Raw genomic sequence first — 14060 nt, forward strand, 5'->3', positions numbered from 1 at the left:
GAGGAAAGAAAGAACATGGGGACCAATACACAGAAGTAATTTTTACCCTTGTATATAAGTGGTTCCTAACAATAGAGTAGTTACCTGCTTGGATACCACTCCTGAGACTAGAGTGTAAGCACTGTGGCTTGGCTTGACTTGATTGCTCTCTACTGGATTGCCTGCCCCGGAAAATGACACACAAGGAGGCAGCAAGGTAAAACTGCCAATAGCCAATGTGACTGAGATCAGAAGTGGATCCTCCCACTCCAGCCAGGCCCTCAGGTTATGCAGGCCCTGAGGACGGGTTGCCTCCAACTGAATCAAGTATCTCAAGCCTGAGCCATCCAGCACCGTGTAATTTCTTGCTTTCCAACTCTTGAAAACTATCCGATACTACCTGATTAAGTCATTAAATTTGGAATTCATTTGTTCTAGATTAATACATTAAAGATCGATTAAGATCTACAAAGTTATTTTAATCTTGGAGTGCAAGACTGAGACACACTACCCGCGCTTGTGGAGCACCGCCTCAAGAACATGCCGGGGCCTTGTGCAGGCTGTGCCAAAGGTGTGGTTCATGACCATGCTCATACTTCTTATACATGTGGTGAGGTTTTCCAGGCTCTTTCAGCTCCGAAAATAAAAGGCATTAATATTCTTTACACAGAGCAGTGGTTTTGAGCAAACTCTCATCTTAAGGAGTATCTGACCTGCTACTGCTTTAAAGCAGAAAAGAATGAGAGCCGTGAATGATTCTGAGCTCCTCGCCCCCTGCCTATAAGACAGGGTTTCTAAAGCCCTTGTTCGACATTCGGAATGTTAAGTAAAATAAAAGACATGAGCTCAAAATAAATATCTACTCTGTTAAAAGCGATAATAGATTTTATATGCCATATGTTGGTAGGAACATCTGAAGATTCAAATATTGTGGACCAAATACTTTTGTACAAATTTTCCTTTTCATTAGCTAAATTATATTAATGTAAATTAATGGATTTATAGCCAGCAGAGATAGCACAGCCCTGTAATCCCAGCACTTGGGAAGTTGAGGAAGGAGGATCACTGGGTATTTGAAGCCAGCCTGGAATAGATAATGACAACCTGCCTAAAAAAATCATACTAATAATAAATAAGTAATGGATTTTGTGTACAACTACGTAGAAAACTAGTTATCAGAACTATTTGTCAACTTTGAAATATAAAACTGTACATAGTATTACAGATGAATTTTAAAATATTAAAATGCTAAATGTAGTTTCTTAGGTGAATTTCATTGGTCTTTTCTTTTAAATCCTGTAATATTATTTACATAGCAAAAATAATTGACATGATTACAAAATTACAGCGAGGCTTGGTGGTGCATGCCTGTAATCCCAGCACTCCGGAGGTTGAGGCAGGAGGATCTTTTCGAGTTTGAGGCCAGCCTAGGGTACAATGTGAGTTCAGGACCAGTCTGAACTGCATAGCAAGACCCTGTCCAGGGGGGGAAAAAAAAAAAACAAACCAAAGTTAGCATTAAGTTTTATATCACATCCATTTTCCTGACAAATAATAGGAACAATTTTATCTTTCTAACTTGAAAAATACACACAGTGCAGATTTTCTCTGAAGAAACATGTCCCATCAACCATAAATCAGATTTTTCATCTGCATGGAGATATACTGTCTTTTTTCTTGTCAGGATTGCCTAAACAGTGCAGTATAACAACTATTTATATATCATTTACCTTTTGTTTGTATAAATAATGCAGTGGAAAATTAAAGCACAGAGGAAGATGTGCCTAAATTATGTACAAATATTACACCGTGTTATACAAAGGACTACAGCACCTGCGCATTTGGGGTGTATGGGTTCAGTTTTTCTCTTTATAGTGATTCTAGGGACATATACTAGTAACTCATTCTGTTTTCACCTTGAAATTTAAATTGATCTATATTTCCTTCTTACCCCAAGCAAAACAAGCATGTCAGTAAAATATTTTGGTACTTTAATTTTTTTATTTTTATTTTTCCCCTTACTGCTGTATAGTTGTGCAGTATGCACAACCACTATAGAAATAAGTACAGAAATTCCTCAAAAAATTAAAGAGAGAAATGACATTCTACAAAAGTACCTCTTTTGGGGAGCTTCCCAAATGTGTTAAAACATCACATTCCAGTGACCATGCACACCCATGTTTATTTACAGCAGCACGAATCATGATGGTTGAAACTTGGAGGTAGCTACAGGTCCATCAACAGATAAATGAATAGAGACAATGTGGTGTTTACATGTAGTAACCTCCCATTGTGCCACAAAGAAGGATAAACATGGGTCATGTGTAGGAAAACAGGGGAATCTTGAGACCATATAGTTCAGTAAAGTAAATCAGACCCAAAGGCTTAAATATCCCATAGTTTCTCTTGTGGGAGCAACCCAAATCATAAATAAGGAGCAGTTAACGCATAGGTCATGGAAATACAGAGATACATATTTACAAAAAGGAAGGGGAACAAGAGAAGAAAGGCAGTAAGGGGTACACGGAAAAAGAACTAAAGTGTGTTATATATTTAGACTACCTCCCCACAGTGAATGTAACCATATACTGCAAACACATATGAAAATAATTAATAGTACCCTACACAATGCATCTAAATTTTATTTAATTTTTTCTAAACACTTTGATTTTCTGAAAGTTCTTCCTCTTCCTTTTTCTCTTCCTCTTCCTCTTCCTTTTTCTCTTCCTCTTGTTTTTCTTCTTTTTTCCGCTTTTTCTTCTTCTTGTTGTCGTTCTTCCTTTTCTTGAGAAGGGTTCTCACTATGTAGTTCAGGCTGGCCTTGAACTCAGAGTGATTTTCCTGCCTCAGCCTCACAAGTGCTGGGATTACAGGGGTCCATCACCACATGCAGAAAAATGCTCATTTTTTATAAAGACAGCTAAGTCTCTTTTCACTTTTCCCCAATTATACTTTATGTTTTGAAATGTTTATTCAACTGAATTATTGGATTTCCAGCTAACATATTTTCCACATATGTTGCTAAAAACAATTTTCTTTGATTATGAGAGGGCCTTTCATGACTTACAATTTTAATATATTTCATTGTCTTTTTTTATCTATTTATGATCTGTCTCAACTGGTAATTCTGACACTGAGCAATGTGTACCTGATAACATATTATTGCTTCTCCAGTGGCCACAGGGTCCCATAAGATGTGCTGCTGTTTTCTTTGTCAAATTATGGCTCACTTTACAAACTTGGGGCTCCATAACCATGCTCATTTTGAGAAAGTCACAGAGTACACAATTCCTGAAAATAAGGATGAGAAATGAATTAGCTGACAGAAATGCACTGCCTTATTGAGCCTAGATAGAAGCCTATGGACAATCTTTACTTCCCTAAGACAATTACAAAAGTTCAAAGAACCTCAAGTAGGTGCAGGGCTCAGCCCAGTCCCTGGTGATTTCTCCCATGGGAATAAAACCATCAATCAGGCTGGTACAAACCCTCCTTTGGAAGGGAGGATATGACTCACAGGACGTTGCTGGGAGCTATCATTTTCTGAGACCATTCTTTCCTATATCCTGCCTCTCGCAAACCTCTCCTTGAATTCAGGGAAAACAGCCTTGTTAAGATCTTCCTGTAAGACTCTGGTATACATCATTGTCCCATCCAGTTCTCTCCTTCAACTCCACAACTCTCCTTCCTGCTGTCAGGAGCGTTGGATGCTGATGGGTACCCCCTGATGCGCCCTCTGGAAACTGCTGTATGATGAGAAGTTTGATTGCTCCCTAATCGCACCCTTTCCCTTCCAGGATGTACACAAAGGTTTTGCTTGTTACATGAGTAAAACACACACTTTGCCAAAATTTGCAAAGTATCTGAGGGACACTCTCATCACGTCTCCATGAGTCCACACACAGGATCACGTGACATCTTTATTGTGACTGCACCACACCTCGCTGTCTCCCTCTTTAACAACCTCTTGCCTCTCTTCTTCGTAGATCATTCCATAAAAAACCCTGCAGGAAACTCTCCAACTGAGAGACTGTTTCCTGAGAAGCCCGCCCGAGGATAGTTACATTGAAAGTAAAGAGCTACTGACTTGGCAGATATATACATTCTCATTCATATTGAGAAACAAAGAAAGATAAAGAAAATCTAAATAATTTACACTTATAGAATTGATAAAGGATACTTTAAAGCTTTTGTTCCAGGGCTACACTGACTTCCACTGCAATTAGTTTAGGAGATCTAAACATTCTGCATATTCCACTGAAGATATCATACTAGGCAAAACAGAAGGGCAAGAGATGACAAATTCAACAAATGGTCTAGGTAAGAGACAACCAGTGAAGTTTCAGGAGCTTATCATATCAGTGAGGGACCAAGGGGTCTTTTAGCATGTGACAGGACAGGAGAAAACATCCCTTCTGGATCCCTTCTGGAATGAAGCTAAATCATTCCAACTCACACCTAGGCCTTCACATTTAACTGGTCTCATCAGCTTTTGGATATTCATGGTATACAATTGAGAATGCAGCTCCGATAGATTACCAGGTGATTACTAGCTTTAGGAGGCCCAGAAAGACAAATGCTCTGAAGTTCTGATGTACACTTTCTGCATTTGGAGAAATATGATCAAGCAAACACACACACATGCACACGCACAGACCATTTGTCAAGTCTTCAGAGAAATTCGGTGTATTTCTGTAGCAGTCTCAAGAAACAGGAAAATAGAAGTGGGATTGAAAAATAGAGTCAATGTTGAAATTTTTTTGCATTAAATGTCAGGTTGCCATTAGTCTCGCTCAAAATACTCTCTTTTGTTTTGAATACTTATCCTCTCATCCTAGCCGCTTTGTTGAGTAGTTTGTAAGTTCATTTTCACGTTTCTGGTTGGCAGTTGTGGCTGCCTCCGTATCCGGTATCAATTAAAACATTCACTTTTAAGGCCGTTTTGACCATCTGACATGGTGCCAGATTTACTGAAGAGGTAGATTAAGGACGTTCCTTCATGTTCTTATGGGCCTGCATTTCTGCGACACTCAGCACATTTTGATCAAACCTTGCAAACACTCACCAAATATTTTCAGAAAAGGCAAGAATGATGGCAAAAATGTGTTTGAGGCAAGAGCAGATATTTTGAGGAGGATAAAGTGTGTCTTTTACTGCATTAATTTTTTAGACATTCACCGGTATTTCAATAACACTCCATAAACAGCATTCAAAAATAACTTGTGAAATGCTACAGGGCCTGGTACAATGAACTACTGTTCATGTGTCAGTGATCATACTAAAGCCAGGCTTGGTGGTGCACGCCTATAATCCCAGGACTGGGTAAGCTGAGGCAGGAGGGTCACTGAGACTTCGAGACCAGCCTGACCTACACAGTGAAACCCTATCTCAAAAAGACAAAAAAAAAAGTTAAAGAAAAATTACCTTACTAAGTTGCTTATTGTTAAATGAGTTTAGGTTTCCAAGAAACCTAAATTCAGAGACCAAAAGAATTCAGTCTCAGCTCCTCTCCTGAAGGTATCTGATGTCCATGACATGGAGAAAGCAGTAATTATTCAGCTCTCCACTACCCTAAACATCTCCACCCAGCTTCCTCCTGCAATCGCAGGCACTGCACCTGATGTACTAAGGAAACTAAAACCTCAGAGGTTATGAATAGGAAATGACCCGAAGGACTGCCTCATTCCCTTAGTCTTATTTTTAATGTTGACACTAGAGAGTGCTGTGCACTTACCCCTGGGACAGCAAGGAACAACTCAGAAAAGCTTTGTAGGCTGTAGGTTCCACTATCATATACTCACTGTAGGTTAACTCAGTGGGTGTGACCTGACAGACTTGCTGAACTCCTGGACAGGGCAATCTTATTTGCATGAAAACCCTGCCCACCACCCCCAGCAGGGTATGAAGAGTTATAATGAGGGCTGGAGGGCTCCTTGTGTGCTAAGCAGTCTTGAAATCACATCCTGGGCTGTCCGCACCATGGCCTGGGCTCCTCTCCTGCTTACGCTTCTGGCTCACATCACAGGTCAGCAGGGATTTTCTGGCTGGGGCTGTGCAAGGCAGCGGTGTTGCCTCTGTCTCCTCATCTGACCATCACTTTCCTCTCTTCTTTTCAGGGGCTGAATCACAGGCTGTGGTGACGCAGGAACCTTCCCTGTCCACATCTCCTGGAGAGACGGTCACGCTCACCTGTGGCTCCAGTACTGGAGCCGTCACAACGAGCAACTATGCTGATTGGGTCCAACAGAAACCCTACCAAACAACCCGGGGACTAATAGGTGATACCAGCAACCGGGCCCCGGGTGTCCCTGCCCGCTTCTCAGGCTCGTTGCTTGGAGACAAGGCTGCCCTCACCATCACAGGGGCCCAGCCTGAAGACGAGGCCACCTATTACTGCGCCCTGTGGTACAGCAACCATTTCCACAGTGACACATGCAGATGGGGAACTGAGACAAAAACTCCCTTGTGCACATCACCCTGTGCCCCTCAGCACCTCCTTGCAAACAAACACAAGACTCAGAGTGATGTGTGGTGTCTGAGAGAGATGGGAATCTTTGGAGCCTTAGAAGGGGACCATGTGAAGCAACCACTGCAACTGCTTGCAGTGAATTTTATTTTCACCTATTTCCCCTCTGTCATCCATCATCCTGAGCATAGACTGCACTGAGTTACAAGAACAGAGATTTCTAGGACTCAAAACTTAGTTAAGGAAAAGACATCACTAGGAGATGACTTTAGCTCCATCTGTTCTGTCCTTGGACCAGTTGAGAGAAAAGTTTATCCAAGCTGGAGACTTTTCAGAGCCACTAGCACAGGCCACCACAAAAAAAAACAGAGGAGATAAAACCCATGGGAGAACTGGATAAGCTTTCATGTGTATGACCTGTCACTGACCAGTGCAGCCATGAATCTGCATGTTGGAGAGCTATTAATGGTGAGCAGTGTTTACAGTTCCATCCGTCATGAATTTTCTTATGTATAACTAATAAATGTTAGGTCACCTTCCATGGTGTGTGCAAACCTGGAAGGCTCTCAATAGTTAAAACTCTTAATCTCCATTCAAAGCAATTGGATGTCCAAAATTTTTATTTTGCCCAGCATGGTGGCACATGCCTATAATCCCAGCACTCAGGAGGTTGAGGCAGGAGGATCGCTGGAAGTTTGAGGCCATCCTGGGCTACAAGGTGAGTTCAGGTCCACAGGAAACTGTATATTGAGATGTGGTCTTAGAAAGATAAAAAGAAAAACAACTTTCATTCAGACTCTGGCAGGTCTGAGTTAATGGCTCCTATTTAAACAACTAATTTGAGTATAACTATATGGAATATAACAACCACTATATGGAATGTAACATTCCATTATATATGGAACTCAACAACCATTGTTGAATTCCTATCATCTTGTTTAGTGAAACTCTATATCATTTCTAATTTTTTTTGTATTGTTTATCCTCTTTAGAAATAAAAAAAAGTGGCTCCAACCTGCTGTGAGGAAGGAAACAGCATGGGGAACAATATACATAGGTAATTTTGAAACCTCATATATAAGTGGTTCCTAGCAATAGAATAGTTAACTTATTGGATACCACTACTGAGATTAGATTAGAAAGATTATGGTTTGTCTTGGTTGCCTTCTATTGGACTGTCTGCCCTGAAAAATGACACACAGGGAGGCAGCAAGCTAAAAACCGAGGTGACTGAGATCAGAAGTGGAACCTCCCACTCCAGCCAAGCCTTCAGATTATGCGGGCCCTGGGACAGGTTGCCTCCAACTGAATCAAGTATCTTGAGCCTGAGCCATCCAGCACCATGTAATTCCTTGATTTCTAGCTCATGGAAGTTGGGACATACTAGACGCTCATAAGATATTAACTGTTTAAGTCACCAAATTTGGAAATCCTTTGTTTGAGATTAATACACTAAAGATTCATTAAGATCTACAAAGTCATTCTAATCTTAGAGTGGGAGAGTGAGACACTTACCATGCTTATGGAGCACCTCCTCATGAACATGTCAAGGCCTTGCATCGGCTGTGTCAAAGGAGTGGCTCACGCTCATGTGCATATTTGCCATGCATAAGGGGAAGTTTTCTTGTTTTTTTCTGCTCAAAGGAATAAAAGTTATTTACATTTTCTATACAGAGCAAAGGCTTGGAGCAAAAGCTCATCTTATAGAGGAGTATCTAGCACCCAACTGGTATAACGGCAAAAATAGGGAGAAGATCTGTGAATGATTCTGAGCTCCTTAGTTCCCAGTTTATAATGGAAAGTCCCTAAATCCCTTGATGTGCATGTAGAATACTCAGTAAAATCAGACAAAGATGGTCCAAAATAAATATCTACTCCTTCAGAAAAGATACTAGAGTTGGTATGCCTTACCCACAGGTTCTACATTTGCAGATTGAAACATGGAGACCAATATATATTTATACATGTTTTTGGTTCTATTCAATAAATTATGTTAATTGAAATGAATGGATGTAGAGCCAGGTGTAGTGGCAAGCCCTTGTAATGCCAGCACTTCAGAGGCTGAGGCTGGAGGAACCCTGCAAGTTTGAGGTGAGGCCAGCCTAGGCTACATACTGAACTCAAGGGTTGCCTGAACTACATAGTGAGACACTGTCCCATCCCCGAAAAAAAAAGGAATGGATTTAGTATGTAACTACATAGAAAACTGCGTATGGCAACTATATAGAAACTTTTGAACACAAAACTAAACATAGTATTACAAATGTATTTCAAAACATTAAATTATTAAATGTAATTTCATAGGTACATTTCATGATTAGCCTTTCCTTTTAAATCCTATAATATTTTTTAGATTGTTGAAATAACTTACATGACTACACTGTTTTATATCACATCCGTTTTCCTCAAGAAATAGTGGGACCAATTTTATCATTCTAAATGGAAAAATACACACCATACACAAAATATAAGTAGGAAATATTAATTGAAGAAATATTTCCCATCAACAGTAAAACACTTTTTTCATCAGAATGGAACTACAGTTTTTTTTGTGTCAGTATTGCCTAAACAGTGCAGTATAATAACTATACATAATTTACATTTTCTTGTTAAAAATAATCTAGTGGTAAATTAAAGTATAGAGGAAGATGTACACAGGTTATATACAAATACCACCCATTTAAATGGAAGACTATAGTTCACGTGGACTTGTGGTTTGGGGATTGATTCTTTTGCTTTAAAGTAATTCTAGGGATAATAATTATATCTCATTCTGGGTTGAATTTGAAGTTCAGATTACTCAATCCCTTCCTCTTCTCCCAGGCAAACCAAGCTCTTCTGCAAACTATTTTTGGTAGTCTAATACTTCAATTCTTATTTTTATTGGTATATATTGAAAATACACACAATCACTATATACATCAGTACAGAAATTCCTAAAAAATTAAAAATAGAAACTGCATTCAACAGATAAATTACCCCTTTGGGTATCTTCCCAGAAGAGTTAAAACATCACATTCCAGTGACATCTGCACACCCAGGTTTATAGTAGCACAATTCATGATAGCTGAAACTCGGAGGGGCCTACATGTCCATCTACAGATAAATGGATAGAGAAAATGTGGTATTTACACACAAAAAGCTACTGTTCTTTCACAAAGAAGGATAAATATGGGTCATGTGTAAGAAAATGGATGAATCTTGAGACTATATGTTTTAGTAAAATAAATCTGACAAACGAGCTAAATATACCGCAGTTTCTCTTATGGGAGTAACCTAAGTCATAAATAAAGAGCAGTTGAAAGATAGGTTATTGGAAATGGAGAGCTATATATTTGCAAAACCTGACCAAGAGATGGACCTGGCTAAGGGGTGTATGAAAAAAGAACTAAGATGATTTAAGTAGTTATACCACACACCCATAATGAATAGTACAAACACATACCAAAATGATTAAAAGTATTCTATTCAATCATTTAAATTTTGTTATTTAATATTTCCTTAAAACAAGCTATCACTGTTTTCTTTTTCTGCAATTCTCATTCTTATATAAGGACATCTGGATAAATTCCTCACTGATCTCCAATTATATTTTATGTTTTGAAATACTTATTTAACCGAATTATTTGGGTTGTAGCTAATACAGGTTAAAATACTATCCTAAAAGTAATTTTCCTTACTCATAAGAGAACCTTTTGTGGCCTAGAATTTTACTATGTTCTCTTCCTATTTCTTTGTTATCTAGTTCCAGTCTGTTTCCACTGGTAATTCTGACCTCTGCCCTATCTTCTCCCTGAACCATATCTTTTCTTTCTGCCAATAGCCACAGGGACTCCTGATATGTGACACTGTTTTCTGGTTCAATTGGTGAATTTACAGGCTTGAGCTCCACAACCAGTGCTCGTTTTGAGCATGGTCAGAGGGACAAGACTCTGAAACCAAGGACCAGCTGTGAGTTAGCTGACCGAAATTCAGTGCCTTGTTGAGCCAGGCAGAAGCCTCTAGAAACATTTTAGTTCTCTAACACAAATACAGAGGCTCAAAGAACCTCCAGGATGTGGAGGGCTCAGCCCCACCCCTGGTGGTTTCTCCCATTCCATGGGAACAAAACCATCTACCAGTCTGGCACAAACCCTCTTTTGGAGGAGAGGATGGAACACATAGGACTTTGCCAGGACCTATCATTTCCTGATACCATTCTTTCTTTATTTTCTTTTTCTTTTTTTTTTTTTTTTTTTTTTTTTTTTTTTTTTTGACTTTTTGAGACAGGGTCTCACACTGTACAGTTCAGGCTGGCCTTGAGTTACTTTGTAGCCCAGGCTGGTCTCGAACTTGCAATGATCCTCCTGCCTCAGCCTCCTGAGTGCTGGGATTACAGACCTGTACCGCCACGCCCGGCATGATACCATTCTTTCATAAGTCCTGCCTGACCCCAAGCTCTCCTTGAACTCAGAAAGAAGCAGCCCCTTATGATCTACCTGTAAAAACCTGGAATACGTATGATTATCACACCTTGTTCTCTCCTTCAAGACCATGACTCTCCCGCTGACAGGAATATTGATTGATGGATTGCAAGTGGCATGCTCTTTGCCCATTCCCATACAACTAACAGATCTGAGTTGTCCATAATCAGAGCTTTTACTCTGCAAAACCCACATGAAAGTTTGGTTCTTCACTGTGGAAATCAGTTTGGAGATTCCTCAGAAAACTAGGTCTAGAGGTCCCATTCAACCCAGCTATCCCCTTGCTGGGTATTTTCCCAGAAGATCTAAAAACATCATATCACAGTGATATATGTGCACCTATGTTCATAGCAGCACAATTTGTAATTGCTAAATTGTGGAAGCAACCCAAATGTCCATCCACCCAGGATTGGATAAGAAAATTGTGGTACTTTTACATAATGGAATATTACTCAGCTATAAAGAAAGATAAACTCAAGGCTTTCATAGGTAAATGGTCACAACTACAGACCATACTCATAAGTGAAATAAATCAGACATACATGTGCAAGCACCGCATTGTCTCACTAGTGTAAAACCTGAAAGAGTTAATTTAAACTAGGAGGTATGATAGATATTGTGAAATGATAGGAAAACACTCAAGGGTAAAGGGCAACTGGGATGTGGGAAAAGAAAAGGGAAAGAAGGAAAAATTTTGTATGTATGTATATACAGGATAGTGAACATAGTTGTTCTACTGTCTTCTATTTCTTTGCTGAAAGAAACTGTCAATGAGTCCTTGATTGATCAATATTGCATGTCTCTATCTGTTTTCATGAGGAACCACTTTGAAGATATCAATATGTAATACAACAAGCATTGTTAATTTCCTACCACTTTGTTTGTAACTCTGTATTGTCTGTACTGTTCTTTTGCTATTTTGTAAAAGGTTGTCTGTCTGTTAATATTTTCCTCCTTTTATTTTTAAAATTAAAAAAAGGTTTGGTTCTCGCTCATGTACAACAGATAACCTTGCCAAAATTTGCAAAGTATCGGAAAGACCAGGTCATCGCAATTCCCTAACTCTCCATGGGCTTAGCTGAGCTTTTTATTGTCAGTTCACTACAGCTCAATTTCTCCCTCTTGACATCCTCTTTCCTTGCTTCTTCACTTGTCATTCCAAATAAAACCCCTGCGGGAAACTCTCCAACTCAGAGACTGTTTTCACTGAGTTCATCTTAGGATAGTTACATTGACAGTAAAGAGCTGTTGACTTGGCAGATATGTACGGTCTTATGCATATCAAGAAAGAAAATTAAAAAGGAAAAAAAAAAGAAAGAAAATCTAAATAATTTACACTCTTAGAATAGAGAAAAGTACTTAAAAGTTTTTTTTCCAGGGCTACACTGACTTCCACATCGGTTATCTTAAGAGGTCTAATCATTCTGCACATTCCACCAAAGATATAGTATTAAGCAAACCAGATAGCCAAGAGATGATAAGTTCAATTAATGATGTAGATAGGACACAACCACTGAAATTTCAAGAACCCATCATATCAGTGAGGTTCCAAGGGGTGCTTTAGAATGTGACAAGATAGGAGAAAGCAGTCCTCCCAGAGGAAGTGAGATTACTGCACCTCGCAATGCCCATCCTCACAAAATACACTTAATTAGCCTTTTCAGCTCCTGAAAGCCCATAGGCTATGACTGTGGACACTGCTCCACCAGATTTCCAGGTAACACAGAGGTTTAAGTTTAAGCGGCCCAGAGAACACAAATACTCTCAAGCTATGATGTACACAGGTCTGCCCTGGGAGCCGTATGGTCAAGCAAAAGCACACACAAAAAAATACAAACACACAAAAGCGAAATATTTGTCATGGGTCAAAGAAAATCAGAGTAGTTCTTTAGTATTCCAAAGAAACAGAAAAATATGAGATCTGACTGAAAAACATAGCCAATGTTGAGATTTTTATTACATTAAATGACATGTCACTAATCTCACTCAAAATACCTCTAATTAATTCAAATACTTACACTATCAGTGTTGCCACTGTCTTAAGCAGTTTTGTGAGTGCTCGCTCATGGCTCTGGCTGGATGTTATGGCTGCCTCAATGTCCTGAACCAATTAAAACTTTCACCTTTGTGGTCATTTTGACCAGAAATCACACGGTGCCAGATCTACTGAAGAGGTGGATTAAGGACGCTCCTTCATGTTCTTATAGGCCTGCATTTCGCTCCAGTCAGCACATTTTTATTAAACCTTTTTAACAGTAACCAAAGAAGATTTTCAGAAAGGGCAAGAATGATGGGAGAAATGTGTTGGAGGCAAGGACAAATGTACTGAGGGGGATAAGTGTGTCTTTTCCTGCACTAATGTTTTTAAACATTCACCATATATTTCAATAACACCTCATAAACATCATTCAGAAAGAAATCCTGAAATACTACTGCGCTTGGCAGAACGAACTCAAGTTCATGTGGTGAACATCTGAATAAGTGGCTAATTATTACATGAGTTTCCCAAACATAGAAATTCAGATTCCAAAAGAATCCAAGGTCTCAGCTTCTCTACTCAAGGTATCTGATGTCTATGATTTGGAGGAAAGTGGTCCTTGACTCAGGTCTCCCATGTCCAAAATGTCTCCATCCACTTTCCTCTTGGAATCACAGGCACTGAACTTGAGGTACTGGGAAAACTATAACCTCCCCACGTAAGGAAATCAGGTTATAAATAGGAAAAGACTTGTAGGAATGAATCAATTCATCCATGGTATTTTCACAGCTGATACTAGAGGGTGCTGCGGCCTTAGTTCTTGGACATCGAGTAACAACTCTGAAAAGCTTTGTAGGCCGTAGGTTCCATTATCACACACTCACTGTGCATTAGCTTCAGTAGGTGTGACCTGATCAAGTTGTTGAACTCCTGGGCAATGCAATCTCATTTGCATGAAAACCCTGCCCACCGCCCCCAGCAGGGTATGAAGAGTTATAATGAGAGCTGGAGGGAAGCTTGTGTGCTAAGCAGTCCTGAAGAGCGCAGTCCTGGGCTGTCCGCACCATGGCCTGGGCTCCTCTCCTGCTCACACTTCTGGCTCACATCACAGGTCGGCAGGGATTTTCTGGCTGGGGCTGTGCAAGGCAGCGGTGTTGCCTCTGTCTCCTCGCCT

The 14060-nt window shown here is 39.7% G+C and overlaps 3 gene segments (V, D, J or C); all 3 read left to right on the plus strand.

Annotated features, from left to right (window-relative positions):
• Positions 1-14060, plus strand: part of LOC102009145 — a 718028-nt gene that overhangs the window by 181792 nt on the left and 522176 nt on the right.
• Positions 1-14060, plus strand: part of LOC102014012 — a 660803-nt gene that overhangs the window by 128123 nt on the left and 518620 nt on the right.
• LOC106149850 lies at positions 5930-6384 on the plus strand (the record flags this gene model as incomplete). The annotated part of the segment is given in 2 exon segments: positions 5930-6004; positions 6096-6384. Coding segments are annotated over 2 exon segments (335 nt in total), but the record flags the coding sequence as incomplete, so codon positions are not given.

Source organism: Chinchilla lanigera, unplaced genomic scaffold (genome assembly GCF_000276665.1).
Source record: "Chinchilla lanigera isolate Chin_1 unplaced genomic scaffold, ChiLan1.0 scaffold00054, whole genome shotgun sequence".
Classification (NCBI taxonomy): Eukaryota; Metazoa; Chordata; class Mammalia; order Rodentia; family Chinchillidae; genus Chinchilla; species Chinchilla lanigera.